This window comes from Aplidium turbinatum, chromosome 10 (genome assembly GCF_918807975.1).
Source record: "Aplidium turbinatum chromosome 10, kaAplTurb1.1, whole genome shotgun sequence".
Taxonomy (NCBI): Eukaryota; Metazoa; Chordata; class Ascidiacea; order Aplousobranchia; family Polyclinidae; genus Aplidium; species Aplidium turbinatum.
In genome coordinates this window covers 16822750-16840145 of record NC_137481.1, presented here as the reverse complement: position 1 = coordinate 16840145, position 17396 = coordinate 16822750, and the positions used below count along the sequence as shown (strand labels likewise).

General features: G+C 36.4%; 1 protein-coding gene across 1 annotated transcript in view; it reads left to right on the top strand.

The window, feature by feature from the left end:
- Positions 1–17396, top strand: part of LOC145779008 (uncharacterized) — a 42704-nt gene that overhangs the window by 21836 nt on the left and 3472 nt on the right. The window contains exons 33-59 of the mRNA XM_082590590.1: positions 2218–2247; positions 2514–2695; positions 2925–3135; positions 3295–3410; positions 3882–4083; positions 4316–4339; positions 4719–4915; positions 5135–5342; positions 8819–8934; positions 9412–9613; positions 9841–9864; positions 10244–10440; positions 10672–10879; positions 11040–11155; positions 11637–11838; positions 12068–12091; positions 12470–12666; positions 12898–13105; positions 13266–13381; positions 13865–14066; positions 14306–14329; positions 15221–15348; positions 15517–15607; positions 16259–16419; positions 16517–16661; positions 16803–16979; positions 17312–17389. Coding sequence (XP_082446716.1) covers positions 2218–2247; positions 2514–2695; positions 2925–3135; positions 3295–3410; positions 3882–4083; positions 4316–4339; positions 4719–4915; positions 5135–5342; positions 8819–8934; positions 9412–9613; positions 9841–9864; positions 10244–10440; positions 10672–10879; positions 11040–11155; positions 11637–11838; positions 12068–12091; positions 12470–12666; positions 12898–13105; positions 13266–13381; positions 13865–14066; positions 14306–14329; positions 15221–15348; positions 15517–15607; positions 16259–16419; positions 16517–16661; positions 16803–16979; positions 17312–17389 — 3786 coding nt within the window. The remainder of the gene's footprint in view (positions 1–2217; positions 2248–2513; positions 2696–2924; positions 3136–3294; positions 3411–3881; positions 4084–4315; positions 4340–4718; positions 4916–5134; positions 5343–8818; positions 8935–9411; positions 9614–9840; positions 9865–10243; positions 10441–10671; positions 10880–11039; positions 11156–11636; positions 11839–12067; positions 12092–12469; positions 12667–12897; positions 13106–13265; positions 13382–13864; positions 14067–14305; positions 14330–15220; positions 15349–15516; positions 15608–16258; positions 16420–16516; positions 16662–16802; positions 16980–17311; positions 17390–17396) is intronic.

The following is a 17396-nucleotide window of genomic DNA, read 5'->3' as shown; positions in this document are numbered from 1 at the left end:
GTGGTGAAAAAAGTAAAAGGAGATGCTGAGCGTTGTGAGTCAACAATTGAAAGAGTTGGCTAACAATTTTAACGCTTCATTTCGCGTAACATGAAGATCCTCGACATGGAAACTTTTGGATAAACAATCCATGCATCGATGATGTCAACACATGCGACCTTAATCTTCATGAAAAAGAAAGTTTGATTGAATTGCAATATGTTATGCTTCTACTTTGCAGTCCAGATTCGAAAAACATCATCGTCACACTTCTGGTTGTCTCTTGCAAACGAATTCGTGCCTAACTTTCACAACAATCGATTTGATGGTAATTGTTTCAACCAGCTGTTTAGAAACGACAGTTCTTTTTCATGTCTGGCTTTTACAAAGTAAATAAATCGCCTGGATGCCGAAACAGAGCTACGTGTTTTAGAAACTTCTTTGATATCTCGTTTTCCTCACATAGGCTACTGGCAGCGAAACAGTAGCAAATTTCCCACTGACATTGATTTTGTATGGAAATGGATTGACATTTTTCTGTTTGAGTTGATTTGATTGCCGTTTTATTCTAATTTTCGTCCTGAATACAAATCATATGCTAAAACCTTGCATTATGGTGCGCAACGACAACTTTGGTTAAGAAAACGTTACAAATATTCATTCTATTCACTACGATCTTTGGTTGCCGGTCCGCGAACATTTTTTAAAAACTTTGCTGGTCCCCCACTGTTAAAAGGTTAAGAACCACTGCTTTAAATCAACTAAATATACTTTATATAGTGAACTCCTGGTTGAACAAGAGCTGGAAAAACTATTTTTAATGTTAGTGTTAATACGTAATAATAATTTTACTGACGATGAAAACAAGGTAGTTTTTTTAATGTTTTATGTTTTTCGAATTCTGTACCTGCCTTTTTGCATTAGCAAACGAACTGGGTGTTAATGATTAAACTAAATGCTTTCGAGTTTAGAAAAAGTCTATATAAATCTCTACCACTGGATGTATGAGACCCACACAGCAAAATCCGTCATTTTTACATCGATTTAACGTCTGCAGACGTTGAATTAAGATTGAATTAAGCGGACGACCTGGCAATTCTCTACTCTACAAAGTCTTGGGAAAACCTAGAAGACATCTTGAGCTCGGACATGAAAACTCTCTCAGCTTATCTCCAGAACTGGCGACTGAAACTCAGCGAAACCAAAACTGTGGCAGCAGTTTTTCACCTACATAATCGGGAAGCTGATCGTGAGCTACATGTTCAGAAGAATGGATAACCTCTGTCCTTCTGCCCAGAACCAAGGTATCTTAGGGTGACACTAGACCGATCGCTCACATACCGTCACCATTTGCTGACACTGCGCAAGAAACTGACATTCCGCGCTGCGCTACTCAAGCGCCTGACAGGCTCCAGCTGGGAGGAGAGGGCTGACACTTTGCGTATAGCAGAGTTAGCCCTTGTCTACTCTTCAGCAGAGTACTGTGAACAAACTGAACATGTTTGGTGCCGCATTGCTGCCACAACATCGACACTGCCATAAACAGCGCCTTGCGCACAGTAACCGGATGCCTGCATCCCACACCATTGGACAATCTCCCCCATTCTTGCTGGCATCCAGCCTGCTTCGTCGCGAAGACGCAACTCTGTCACTTGGTCGACGGGTACTGGAGCCTAACCATCTTCTCCACCACAATATCTGTGCTTACCCAAGCGAGCACCCTCGTCGACTGAAATCAAGACACCCATTCACGCCAGCCGCTCAACTTCTGATCAACAAAACTGATTAACAAGACATCTCTGCGGCCACTTGGGCTGACCTTAAATGGAATTCTGAATGGAAATCAAGTACCACCAGACTCCATTCGTCCATCTTTAAGCCACTTAACAGAGTGGAAGGTCTGCGCGTCATGGTTGATGAAACCAAAGACTAGCTGCTATCAAGGTGCCTTCCAGTGCAGTCAGGAACATCTTGAATCTAGGGTGGTAAAACGATTGACCCTCCGACCCAGAGGCTTACACGACGACGGCGACGATTGATTGTTAAGATATATTTATGAACGTTAATGCACTTTTCGTAGTTTTTACTCAATTTTAAACCAGCAAGGAAATGTGGTAAAACGATACAGTTGTTTAGTTTTGTGACAAAATATTTATGGAAATAAATAGAACGTTATCAAAGAATAGGATGAACAATTGTTCAGATCGGTGATTTTTGATTATACATTTTATTTTTCAGTTCCTGGGCCATTCGAAGCTACTTCTACAAGTAAGTAAAGATTTCGGTCAAAACTTCAAACCATGTACATTGTACAGTAGCCTACAACGTTTGTTCAAACTTTTGGTTGAAATTATAGGCCATAATCTCCCACAATAACTTAAACTTCATTATTCAGTTTCTAAAGTTTAATTGTACACTACATCTTATTAGTATTTAATAAACCATTTTACTTGAATAAGATTATTTACTGAAGAAGCCACACTTCTGAGGCTAAAGTTCTAACTTAATTCACTTGAAAAATTAAATCTTATTAGGTGAATCACCTCCTTCGTTCAGTGCCACCACAATGTCTTCTCCAGTAATTGAGGAAACAACTACAGGTCAATCTTTGCAAAAATATGTGGCATACCTGAAGTTATATGACGTGCCTATTGCCGATGTCATCCAACTTTATCCTACAATCAATGAGACCACTTTTGACGATTACGTAGATGAGGTGAGTTTGTCTCGCACGCTTCTACAACTTTCAGTAGTATTATTCTAGTGCCACTTCAAACATGAAATAAAAAATTTCTATCATGAAAAACTATGCTGGTATGTAAGTATAATAGGACAACAATGACATTGATCTTGCAGGTCGTTAACATTTACAGCAGTAGCCTACTGCGTACTGATGTTGCTAATACGATGGTGGCCCACACATGACTTGTCACGTTTACGTGTAGGTGTTGGACAAAGTTCTTAGCTCTTCAGCAAACTTGTCAAACTGGAATCCTGAAGTTTCATATTTTGAGCACCAGCCAGATGGCTCCCTATTGGCACATATGCAAATGAACCGCCCTGCAAGAAGTGATAATCGTAGTCTAGAAAAGATCGAAGATGATTTCAACTCTGATCTCAACAAACCAGGAACAGTTGGAGAACTCAAATTTGAAGGTGAATTGATGAATTTATCACAATCAATTTTTTTCATTTTAAACATTTTGAGGAATGTTTGAAAACATTTTGTTTAATATTAGGTTGCACATCTCCGCCAAAGTGTGCAACTGGGACTCTTAACTAAACTGTGATGCAATTATTGGATATACTCAACAGAACCTCGTGAATTCGAAGTGTCTATAAATGCAACCATCTTACCTGATGTTTATGATGATGTGACTGCAAACAAAACCGATGTCGTTGACGATCTTTTTGACTACTTCATGCAACAGGTGAGATGTTGAGCTTTCAGTGATGTTGAGCTTTCAATGATGTAAGTTCATCTCGTACGATGGCATAGCCTATACACAGTACCATCAGCTCAAAGTTTGTTGTAGTGCTTGATGATGATATGTTAGATATTATTGCGTCATTGTAGTCTTTTCGAAATTATTTTCCAAATTAACCTTTTGGTCTTCTAAAGATATTATGCAACTTAGATTTCCGGCTTAGGTTGCTTCAAAAATTGTTTCATGCATGATGAGACCAAAGATCGGTGCCTTTTCAGCGACCTCTCATTGTGTTTCGAGCAAATACCAACCACTACCTTGTAATATAAAGCAATACATCATCTTACCTGAAGTAGGCTACACCAAAAAATGTTAACCAAAGAAAATAGAGATGAATGCTTTCATAAGATATAGATTTTCAATCTGTTTTGAACTGACCAGCAGCATATCCTAACACTACGTTTCTTGTTTCAGCTTTCCACTGTTTTCCCCAATTATATGTCGTCAAAGATGATCATTGAAGCTCTCCCAGATAATACACTGAGGCTGAATTACACCGTACACACTCCACCTAACACACCGGCGCTTGCTCCCGAGTTGCAAACAAACGCTCAAGATGAACTTGATGGTATTCCAGTATCGAGTGCATTGACATCCCCAACAGTCAACGTAAAAGGTGGGCATATTATCAGAATGACATATTTTAAATAATCTCTCATTGAGAACTTATGTCTCATATGTGTTTTGATTCGTTGTTAATCAAAGTCGTAAAAGTATCAAAAAGACCAATACAATATTTTTTACACAATTCTCATTTAGTATGAGACACTAGTGACTAGAACATCAAACAATTCTATGCATAATAAACAAAAATGGTTAGGTTAGTTAATGCTTTTTTTATTTTTCAGTTCCTGGCCCATACGGATCTACAAGTAAGTAAATATTTTTGTAAAATGTTCAAGACAATAATAGCTTGATAAACTATGTAGTGTGACTAAGCGGAGGAATTGAGAAACTTTTCCTGAAATGTGTTTTTTTTTCTCGATTTGGAATACAACGATATTAAGTGCCCCTAATAAATCTACTACTGACTGAGCATGGCAAACTCCTGGTTGAACATGCAACTGGCAAAATATCGTTTCAATTTTAGTGCTAAAATGCAGTGGTAATTTCACTGGTGATGAAACCAGATCAGCTTTTAAGGTTGAATGATCAAACTCTACTTTTCATATTAATAGTTTTAATAATTGTACATTATAATCTCACTGTAATAACTTCTGATTTCTTTACGCAGTTTCTGTTTAATTGTAGACTACACTTCAGTTGGTGGAACTCCTCCTTCGTTCAGTGCCACCACAATGTCTTCTCCAGTAATTGAGGAAACAACTACTGATCAATCTTTGCAAAAATATGTGGCATACCTGAGGATATATGAAGTGCCTATTGCCGATGTCATCCAACTTTATCCTACAATCAATGAGACCACTTTTGACGATTACGCGGATGAAGTAAGTTTGTCTCGCACGCTTTCTACAACTTTCAGTAGTATTATTCTTGTGCCACTTCAAATATGGAATAAAAGCTTTCTATCATGAAAGACTATGATGGTATGTAAGTATAATAAGACAACAATGACATTGACAATTTGAAAGTTGTTAAAATTTACAGCAGTAGCCTACTGCTTACTAATGATGCTAATACACATGACTTGTCACGTTTACGTGTAGGTGTTGGACAAAGTTCTCAGCTCTCCAGCAAACTTGTCAAACTGGAATCCTGAGGTTTCATATTTTGAGCACCAACCAGATGGCTCCCTATTGGCACATATGCAAATGAACCGCCCGGCAAGTGATAATCGTAGTCTAGAAGAGATCGAAGATGATTTCAACTCTGATCTCAACAAACCAGGAACAGTTGGAGAACTTAAATTTGAAGGTGAATTGATGAATTTATTACAATCAATTTTTTTTCCATTTTAATCATTTTGAGGCAACCCTATTTCCTGTGGGGGGGGGTCGGTGGGGACTTGCTCCTTTTCAAAGCAATATCATTAAAGAACTACGCGTTCCACAGCTTTAAAATTTCTTGACTTTTCCTAAAAATTATTCAAGTATTTATTCCGCTTTAAATGACGTTGCTATTGTCTATAGTTTTAGAGATATGGCATGATTTTCATAACATACTCTGATATTTTAGCTAGCTACTAGCTAGCCCTTTTGTTTTCAAATTATACGGATTAATAGGATTACTGAGCGCCGCCGTGCGTGGAACTGCGACGCAGATATCTCATGAGTTGGCTTTGTTGTAAAGCATTCAACCGTAATGAGTCCGCCTTTTGTTTGCAAACTCGAGTTTTGAGTTGCTTTGATTAATCTTTTAATTACATCTGAGTTGCTTTGAAATTATCAGAGAGCATCCGATAAGCTATACTGAAAAAATGTAATTTTACGTTGTTTTCTCTGGCGAATACATTTTGTTTCTAACTTATAACAAGAAGCAGTAGGAAAATTCTTGCCAAAACTCTGTTTATCTCATAAAACAAACAGACTGATGTGGTAAGTTTCTTGATTTCTTGTCGGAAAGCAAGGAGTGCGTTCTTGACCCGCCAATAAACTTTTCCATGTACCTGTACACTTATATTCACATGAATGTTGTGAAAATGTTTTATGAAAACGAGAGATTGATGGATATTGAAAAGACCTTGACACAGACTATCTAAACTGCTTGGCTTTTGTGGAAAAACACGCGCAGCTAAATTATTGTGCTTTGACAAGCATTGTGCATATTGTATCATCACTGAATCTTTACCTAAATGGTAATTTTGCAGTTGCTTGAGAGATTACAAAATTATTTTTTTATACGAGGATTGAAAAGTTTTGATATATCTCAGCAGAAACACTATTAGGACCAACTCAATAATTTCAAACTTTTCATTCAAATGTTGGTCTTCAAAAGCTTATTTTCACAAAACGCTGTAGGCCTACATCTTTTTCTCCATAAATTTAGACGTTTGTGTCATTTGGAGCAAAGTTGTTTGTTGGGTTGAAAGAATCTGAAATCAATGCCTCGTTTGTGTAACGTATCGTAACGTAATCTATCAGTCAGCGCTTTTGTGCCTTTTTGTTTTCGAATACATTTCCGTGACAAAAGATTGGCTTTTGTAATAACGCCATCAACCATAGAGTTGTATTCTCTGACTGCATCTCAAACGCTATGCCATACTCAGCAATTTTTCTAAAGCATTGTTACACAAAATGCATATCTGACAAAAGAAGGGAAATATGTTGAATTGAATTATATTTTATACGGATCGTTTTCCTTGTCCTTGAAAAAAAGAAAGAACGATTTTTATCGTTTGTCATATGTATATTGAGGTTCACCTTGGTTTGCATAATGAAAATCACCCCAAAGAATTGCTTGAAGTGATTTTTGCAGCTATTTGATCCTTCGCGATGATATCAATTATAGTTTCTATCAGATGAAACCTGTTCAAACTATTTTTTTAAAACTATGGTTCATTCAAGAATATAATACTTTGTAAATATAGCTTACTTCATTTTTGCGTTTTTACTTCGATTTTTTCACAAGCAAGACTTTACACAAAACAAGTTATTTGCAACGTGAGTTGATTGACCATAGTAGCCTAAATGGACCAAAATGCTGTGGCCAAAACTTGATTACTTTTTATCAAAATGTTTGCACATTGGAAACAGCAATCACTTTGTTTCAAATCAGCAAATCACTTTTTGTCATTGGTTCAACGTCTGCAGACGTCTAATCTAATATACGACAAAATTGGTTTTCTGGGTCTTCGGTTCGGAAAAACATCATTATGATGTATTGTGACGTGGTCTATCAGCCAGCAGTAGTTTATGCGTCTTTTGTTTTTGGATGTGTGTCAATTACAAAAGATGGTTTTTGCAGTAACGCCATCAACCGCAAACTGCATCTAAAATGCTATTTCAAAATTTGAACAGAAAGAAATCTTCTAATGCGTAATAAATAACTTGACACAAAATGCATGTCCAACAAATCAGAAAAAAATGTAGAAAACGTTATTTTGCAAATCTAGTTAACAACATGAAAAAAAGCACTTCAATCATATTGACACAAACGTGCATTTTTAAAATATTAATAACCTTCAATTTTGCCCAAGGAAAAAGTCAACACTTTAGTGATTTTTTGTTTTTTTACGACAATAGCACTCGGCCTGAAAAATAATTTTTTTTTTATTTTTCGTATGGTTATGCCACGACTTTGAGTTTGTCACGCAGAACGGGAGTTCCATTTGGCAAACGACCTGTTCTATAGCCTACCAACACGATTTGACTAAACGATTATTATCACTACATCTTGTCACAACTGTTTGCAAAATTGTTTCATTCAAAGTGATCATTATTGGTAAGTATTGAAGCATTTCACTTTGGAATGCATCGTGACATAGTTTATCAGTAAGGAGTTTTAGACGCTATTTGTTTTTGGAGTGCATGATGGCCTAAAATGGAACAAGCTCCAATCGAAGCAAGTCACTACCTTTGGATAGGTTGTTGTTCAAATACCACGTGACACCACAGGCTACCTTACTTTTTTGTATTCAACCGCTACCCGGACAGCAAATCAGACACTTTTTACATCGATTCAACGTCTTTAGACGTTGAAATAATGTTAAAAACGAATAAATAGCTTCCTGAGATGTGCTGTGAAATACAAAGTGTTTCTTGATCATGCATAACCAAATTCGACAGTGTGAATGTGAAAAAAAATTTGCTTGATTTAGTTCCAATATCAAGTAATGACAGTACGTTTGAAAAAGTGTATAGCCTACTATAAACATGTGACTCAAAAAGAACTTGAAATAGTTTTTTTGTGGTGATTTTGTCTCATTCTCTGCAAATGTTGAAACAAAGCAAATTTTTTTTACAATGCCTCCGGCAAAACAACAAGCAAACGCGAGTCGGACGCCAATTACGATTTCATTGAAGCGTGGACGACGTCTCCGCGTAAGAGATTAAAATCTACACAATGGAATTAGCCCGTCACACTCAATTATAAGTTAATTATGAAGCAATTTCTCAAGTCAAATAAAAAAATATGACCAACCATCAAATTATTTGATTTTTCAAGTTGCGCTGTTGAACAAATTGCAAAAGAGTTTCGATGTTATGTTGTCAGATAAATTATCTACACCATGTGAAAATTTGATTGATCTATCTTGCGTAGTTTTTGAGTTACACGAGCTCAAAGTGATAGTGTCGAACCGACCCCCCCGTCCGCAAGTCAATTGGCCAAAATACGTCACAGGATAAAGGGTTAAAAACATTTTGTTTAATATTAGGTTGCACATCTCCGCCAAATTGTGCAACTGGCACTCTTAACTAAACTGTGATATAATTATCGGATATACTCAACAGAACCTCGTGAATTCGAAGTATCTGTAAATGCAACCGTCTTGTCTGATGTTTATGATGATGTGACTGCAAACAAAACCGATGTCGTTGACGATCTTTTTGACGACTTGATGCAACAGGTGAGATGTTGAGCTTTCAATGATAATGAACTTTCAATGATGTAAGTTCATTCCGTACGATAGTATTGTCTATAGGCTACACAGTACCATCAGCTCAAAGTTTGTTGTAGTGCTTGATGAAGATATGTTTGATGTTATTGCGTCATTATAGACTATTTGGAATTATTTTCCAAATTAAACTTTTGGCCTACAAAAGATATTAAGCAACTTAGATTTCCGGCTTTGGTTGCTTCAAAAATTGTTTCATGCATGATGAGATCAAAAAATCGGCGCCTTTTCAGCGACCTCTCATTGTGTTTCGAGCAAGTATCAACCACTATCTTGTAATATAAAACAATACATCATCTGACCTAAAGTAGGCTACCCCAAAAAATGTTAACCAAAGAAAATAGAGAAGAATGCTTTCATAAGATGTAGACTTGCAGTCTGTTTTAAACTGACCAACAGCATATTCTAACACTACGTTTCTTGTTTCAGCTTTCCACTGTTTTCCCCAATTATGAGCCGTCAAAGATGATCATTGAAGCTCTTCCAGATAACACACTGAGGCTGAATTACACCGTACACACTCCATCTAACACACCGGCGCTTGCCCCCAAGTTGCAAACAAACGCTCAAGATCAACTTGATGGTATTCCGGAACGAAGTGTATTTACATCTCCAACAGTCAACGTAAAAGGTGGGCATTTTATCAAAATGACATATTTTAAATGATCTCTTATTGAGAACTTATGTCTCATATTTGTTTTGATTCGTTGTTAAGCAAAGTCGTAAAATTATCAAAAAGACCAATACAATATTTTTTAACCAATTCACATGAGGTATGTGACACTAGCACATCAAACAATTCTATGCATCATAAACAAAAATGGTTTGTTTATTTAATGCTTCTTTTTTATTTTTCAGTTCCTGGCCCATTCGGATCTACAAGTAAGTAAATATTTTTGTAAAATGTTTGACAATAATAGTTGGATAAACTAATGTAGTGTGACTAAGCGGAAGAATTGAGAAATTTTTCCTGAAATATTATTTTTTTATCGATTTAGAATACCACGTTATTAAGCGCCCCTAATTAATCCACTACTGACTGAACATGGCAAACTCCTGGTTGAACATGCAACTGGCAAACTATCATTTCAATTTTAGTGCTAAAATGTAGTGGTAATTTTACTGATGATGAAACCAGATCAGCTTTTAAGGTTGAATGATCAAACTCTACTTTTCATATTAATAGTTTTTATAGTTGTACATTATAATCCCACTGTAATAACTTATGATTTCTTTATGCAGTATCTGAATTTAATTGTAGGCAACATTTCGGTTGGTGGAACTCCTCCTTCGTTCAGTGCCACCACAATGTTTTCTCCAGTAATTGAGGAAACAACTACTGATCAATCTTTGCAAAAACATGTGGCATACCTGAGGATATATGAAGTGCCTATTGCCGATGTCATCCAACTTTATCCTACAATCAATGAGACCACTTTTGACAATTACGCAGATGAGGTAAGTTTGTCTCGCACGCTTATACAACTTTTAGTGGTATTATTCTTGTGCCACTTCAAACATGGAATAAAAGCTTTCTGTCATGAAAGACTATGCTGGTATGTAAGTATAATCAGACAACAATGACATTGACAATTTGCAATTTGTTAAAATTTACAGCAGTAGCCTACTGTTTACTAATGTTGCTAATACGATGGTGGCCCACACATGACTTGTCACGTTTACATGTAGGTGTTGGACAAAGTTCTCAGCTCTCCAGCAAACTTGTCAAACTGGAATCCTGAGGTTTCATATTTTGAGCACCAGCCAGATGGCTCCCTATTGGCACATATGCAAATGAACCGCCCGGCAAGTGATAATCGTAGTCTAGAAGAGATCGAAGATGATTTCAACTCTGATCCTAACAAACCAGGAACAGTTGGAGAACTTAAATTTGAAGGTGAATTGATGAATTTATCACAATCAATTTGTTTCCATTTTAAGCATTTTGAGGCATGTTTAATAACATTTTGTGTAATATTAAGTTGCGCATGTCCGCCAAAGTGTCCAACTGGCACTCTTAACTAAACTGTGATACAATTATCGGATATACTCAACAGAACCTCGTGAATTCGAAGTGTCTGTAAATGCAACCGTCTTGCCTGATGTTTATGATGATGTGACTGCAAACAAAACTGAGGTTACTGACGATCTTTTTGATGACTTGATGCAACAGGTGAGATGTTGAGCTTTCAATGATAATGAACTTTCAATGATGTAACTTCATTCCGTACGATAGTATAGCCTATACACAGTACCATCAGCTCAAAGTTTGTTGTAGTGCTTGATGAAGATATGTTTGATATTATTGCGTCATTGTAGTCTTTTCGAAATTATTTTCCAAATTAACCTTTTGGCCTATTACACTACTACAGTAAAGACATTAGGCAACTTAGATTTCCGGCTTTGGTTTCTTCAAAAATTGTTTCATGCCTGATGAGACCAAGGATCGGCGCCTTTTCAGCGACCTCTCATTGTGTTTCGAGCAAGTATCGACCACTATCTTGTAATATAAAACAATACATCATCTGACCTAAAGTAGGCTACCCAAAAAATGTTAACCAAAGAAAATAGAGATGAATGCTTTCATAAGATAGACTTGCAGTCTATTTAAAACTGACCAGCAGCATATTCTAACACTACGTTTCTTGTTTCAGCTTTCCACTGTTTTCCCCAATTATGAGCCGTCAAAGATGATCATTGAAGCTCTCCCAGATAATACTCTGAGGCTGAATTACACCGTACACACTCCACCTAACACACCGGCGCTTGCTCCCGAGTTGCAAACAAACGCTCAAGATCAACTTGATGGTATTCCGGAAGGAAGTGTATTTACATCCCCAACAGTCAACGTAAAAGGTGGGCATTTTATCGAAATGACATATTTTAAATAATCTCTCATTGAGAACTTATGTCTCATATTTGTTTTGATTCGTTGTTAAGCAAAGTCGTAAAAGTATCAAAAATATCAATCCAAATTTTTTTTTAACCAATTCACATGAGGTATGTGACACTAGAACATCAAACAATTCTATGCATCATAAACAAAAATGGTTTGTTTATTTAATGCTTCTTTTTTATTTTTCAGTTCCTGGTCCATTCGGATCTACAAGTAAGTAAATATTTTTGTAAAATGTTCGACAATAATAGTTGGATAAACTAATGTAGTGTGACTAAGCGGAAGAATTGAGAAATTTTTCCTGAAATATTTTTTTTTCTTGATTTAGAATACCACGTTATTAAGCGCCCTTAATAAATCCACTACTGACTGAACATGGCAAACTCCTGGTTGAACATGCAACTGGCAAACTATCATTTCAATTTTAGTGCTAAAATAGAGTGGTAATTTCACTGATGATGAAACCAGATCAGCTTTTAAGGTTGAATGATCAAACTCTACTTTTCATATTAATAGTTTTTACAGTTGTACATTATAATCCCACTGTAATAACTTATGATTTCTTTATGCAGTTTCTGAATTTAATTGTAGGCAACATTTCGGTTGGTGGAACTCCTCCTTCGTTCAGTGCCACCACAATGTCTTCTCCAGTAATTGAGGAAACAACTACTGATCAATTTTTGCAAAAACATGTGGCATACCTGAGGATATATGAAGTGCCTATTGCCGATGTCATCCAACTTTATCCTACAATCAATGAGACCACTTTTGACAATTACGCAGATGAGGTAAGTTTGTCTCGCACGCTTCTACAACTTTTAGTGGTATTATTCTTGTGCCACTTCAAACATGGAATAAAAGCTTTCTATCATGAAAAACTATGCTGGTATTTGAGTATAATTAGACAACAATGACATTGACAATTTGCAAGTTGTTAAAATTTACAGCAGTAGCCTACTGCTTACTAATGTTGCTAATACGATGGTGGCCCACACATGACTTGTCACGTTTACATGTAGGTGTTGGACAAAGTTCTCAGCTCTCCAGCAAACTTGTCAAATTGGAATCCTAAGGTTTCATATTTTGAGCACCAGCCAGATGGCTCCCTTTTGGCACATATGCAAATGAACCGCCCGGCAAGTGATAATCGTAGTCTAGAAGAGATCGAAGATGATTTCAACTCTGATCCCAACAAACCAGGAACAGTTGGAGAACTTAAATTTGAAGGTGAATTGATGAATTTATCACAATCAATTTGTTTCCATTTTAAGCATTTTGAGGCATGTTTAATAACATTTTGTGTAATATTAAGTTGCGCATGTCCGCCAAAGTGTGCAACTGGCACTCTTAACTAAACTGTGATACAATTATCGGATATACTCAACAGAACCTCGTGAATTCGAAGTATCTGTAAATGCAACCGTCTTGCCTGATGTTTATGATGATGTGACTGCAAACAAAACCGATGTCGTTGACGATCTTTTTGACGACTTGATGCAACAGGTGAGATGTTGAGCTTTCAATGATAATGAACTTTCAATGATGTAAGTTCATTTCGTACGATAGTATAGCCTATACACAGTACCATCAGCTCAAATTTGTTGTAGTGCTTGATGAAGATATGTTTGATATTATTGCGTCATTGTAGTCTTTTCAAAATTATTTTCCAAATTAACCTTTTGGCCTATTACACTACTACAGTAAAGACATTAGGCAACTTAGATTTCCGGCTTGGGTTGCCTCAAAAATTGTTTCATGCATGATGAGACCAAAAATCGGCGCCTTTTCAGCGACCTCTCATTGTGTTTCGAGCAAGTATCAACCATTATCTTGTAATATAAAAGAATGCATCATCTGACCTAAAGTAGGCTACCCCAAAAAATGTTAACCAAAGAAAATACAGATGAATGCTTTCATAAGGTATAGATTTGCAGTCTGTTTTAAACTGACCAGCAGCATATTCTAACACTACGTTTCTTGTTTCAGCTTTCCACTGTTTTCCCCAATTATGTGCCATCGAATAGGAAAATCGAAACGCTCCCAGATGGTACACTGCGGCTGAATTACACCGTACACACTCCACCTAACACACCAGCGCTTGCTCCCGAGCTGCAAACAAACGCTCAAGATCAACTTGATGGTATTCCGGAAGGAAGTGTATTTACATCCCCAACAGTCAACGTGCGAGGTGTGTAATGGTTTTTTTTTTTTTCGGAAGAACATAGCTTTGTTATGGTCTCTTCTCATATTTGTTTTGATCAGCTGTCGAGAAAGTAATAAAAATGCCATTACACAGTTTTTTGTTGTTTTTTTTTCAAAGCTCTTCTCAATGAGTAGGCTATGTAGGCTACACTACAACACTAGATAATTTTATGCGTTATAGAATGTTATGATTTGTCACTTTAGCGTTTATTTTTTATTTTTCAGTTCCTGGGCCATATGAATCGAAATGTAAGTAAATAATTTTGTAATATATTTAAGTCATAAACTGCGCTGATCATTTGACTTCAAACTGTGTGGGCCTGTGATAGCTTCAGTGTAACAATTACACTACATTACATTCCAATTCCAGAAAATAACCTCCAAATAACCTTAATTGTAGGATTAACAGCATATCACAAAGCAGAATAAATTTGTTTCAATTCATCAATATTCGGGTTATTAAACATCTATTATGCTGGAGTGTTGGCTATCGCCCACCAACTCCATTACACTGCATAATAATAGTCACTTCAAACGTCACTTGCACGATTTGCATTGTAAACGCCGTTTTGAGATGAAAAGGCTGAAGATTGGTTGCTACCAATAATCTCCCAACATAATCCTGAATAAAATTTGCCAATTTGAGGTGGTGAAAGGATAGAACTTCCGCTCCTAAGCTTGTACAAAAAACAACACGAAAAAGCAACCCGCATGCAATCGTTTGCAGAAATCTGCTGATAAAATACATTTTTATTTTGCGTAAATTTAAGTTGATTCCTCTCAATATGTGGCCTCCTGTTTTCCTATCACTACGATTGGTTATTCACAATATCGCTCCGCACTTTCAGTCTGTTTGTGTCACGACAGTTCTAGTGAAACCAGCGGGAGAGCTCAAACTACAATTAGGCAACTTTTCGTCCTCTCGTCACTATCTTACGTTTGGTCGTCCTTTACTGCAACAAATACTGTGTTTGCAACGCTCAGGTTTAAACTTCTTCACTTTTATGAATTTCTAAAAAGTACCAATGCCGAATATAGTTAAAGCAATTCGGTACTTTTCCAAACAAGTGCTGAATATTAAATTGCTTTTAAAGTACCGATGTCTTCCTAAACAATTAACAGCTAATTGTTTATTGACAGTAATTTCTTCCCACATCGCATCGTTTGTGATCGAAAATCTTCCCTTCAAGAATGTCACCGAACTGTGGATGGATGTGAAGTCAAACGCATCGCAAAATGTCTTGGCTCCATACCAAAATCTTGTAAGGGTACATCTCTATTGACTGTGTAATTGTATAGAATCCGATTGACTTGAATGGGTCAAACTGTGTAGGCTATCTCATATAAGATTTTGCTATTTTCATGCCGTGACATTTCACTTTCTCATTTTTTTACCATTTTCATTTTGTAGAAAATCAATGATTGCTTTTTTGCAGATGTTGGATGTACCTGGACTAAAGTTTGCTGACATCGATTATTTCGAACCAATTGGATCGTACAACGTCAAAGTACATCTTTTCATGGAATGTAAGAAGAAATAAAACAAAACTACACTGAAGTTTTACTTATAGTCTGATAGTATATCTGTATTATCTGTAAAAATAAAGCTTCGCACCATTTTCTATCATTTTGAAATTAGAGCTAAAAAGTATAGTAGCCAGTTCAACAGCCCCAGTCAAAAATCAACGTTTTAAAATACAAACCTCTTTGGTTTGAAGTGATTTAAACACGCCAATAATTTTGTTAACAAGTAAAATATTATTTTTCAATTAGCCCAACCTAATGGCCAAAACACTGAAAACCCGAAGAGCATTTGGTAACACCAGTAAAAGGAAAATATTTGTCAATTTTTAAGTAAAATGTTATTTTTCAATTAGCCCAACTTAATGGCCAAAACACTGGAAACCCGAAGAGCATTTGATAACACCAGTAAAAGGAAAATATTTGTCAATCTTTAAATAGAAACTAGGCCTTTTGCAGTGATTTGAGATTCAGTAACTGCACTTTAGTAATTTGGTTTCTCATAACTATCACTTTGAAAAGATGTAAAGTCATATTAAAGCAACAAGTAAGCATAGCTGAACTCGTGAATACACAGTAGCCTCAATGAATTGTAGCTGAAAAAATGTTTTCTTTGTTCAAGCGAGCTTCAACATTTTCCTGTTTGAACATTTTCAGATGTAGAACCAGTCTCAAAAGAAGAAGTCAAAAATTCACTTACAACACCTGCTAAAAAACTGAATACGACTTTAAATAATCTTGTAATTGGAGGGAGAAGACAATTTTACGGTCACATCGAAAAATCCGATAATATTACTGGAAAGAGATCAATAGAAGAGGTATGTAGAAACTTTGTATCTCATTTGCATCGTTTGATTTAAGTCATGATTTGAGTCTATCTGGAAAGAGCGTCACAATTTCAACCTATTTGTTTAGATTCAAACTGTGTTGAAAGACACCGCCACAGTATCAAACCTAACAGAGGACGATGCTCCAGATATAGACGAATGGCTGGATGAGATAGATCAGCTTCATCAAAAGCAATTGAACAAAACAGAATTCGATGAAGCAGCAAGTCAAGGTAAATATTTGAACGTTTTCTTAACAAGATTTAGATGGATAAAAGATTAAAACGTAATGTTCTACGCATCCGTAAACGTAAAACTGCATGTCTTCTAAAAAAATCATTATACCACGCAACTACTGTGCGTTATCTTAACAGAAAATGGGGCATCAACCAGAGCGAAACGAGAAACCCAACAGCGTATACAATTTATGCTTGAAACAAAAGAAAACGAACGTTCCTTTCCAAGCGATCTTCACAGAATGATTGTAGATGGGCTGGATGATACTTCGTCACTGCAACATTCTCTCGATCTGAAAAGTGCTCGTGTATACGGTAAGTTGGGAATCTTGCTGTTCACACAAAAGTGTTCTGTTTTTAATGATCAGTACATAGCCTCTTTAACACCGCTGCAATATTTGTTGCACCTTTGCAGTATTTTTTTTTCTTACATTTTAGTATGTTGGGAATAACGGATTTGCACAGCAGCTTAAAATAGAGAATAGTTCATCAGATAACTTGTTCCTTTATTATTTCATTTGCATTGCAGTAAAGCACAAACGAAACAAGGAGCAGTCTCCAGCTTCTGTAAATTTGTTTTAGTAACCTACTCTGCAGCTATTTATTTCGTTTTACTTTTTTCACTCAACTTACTCATGTAATTGTAGTACGGCCTCCGGTGATTCCCCTGACCACTGCGACATTACCTATGATACCTACAGGCTTGCCGATTGACAGCAAGTTTAGTAAGTA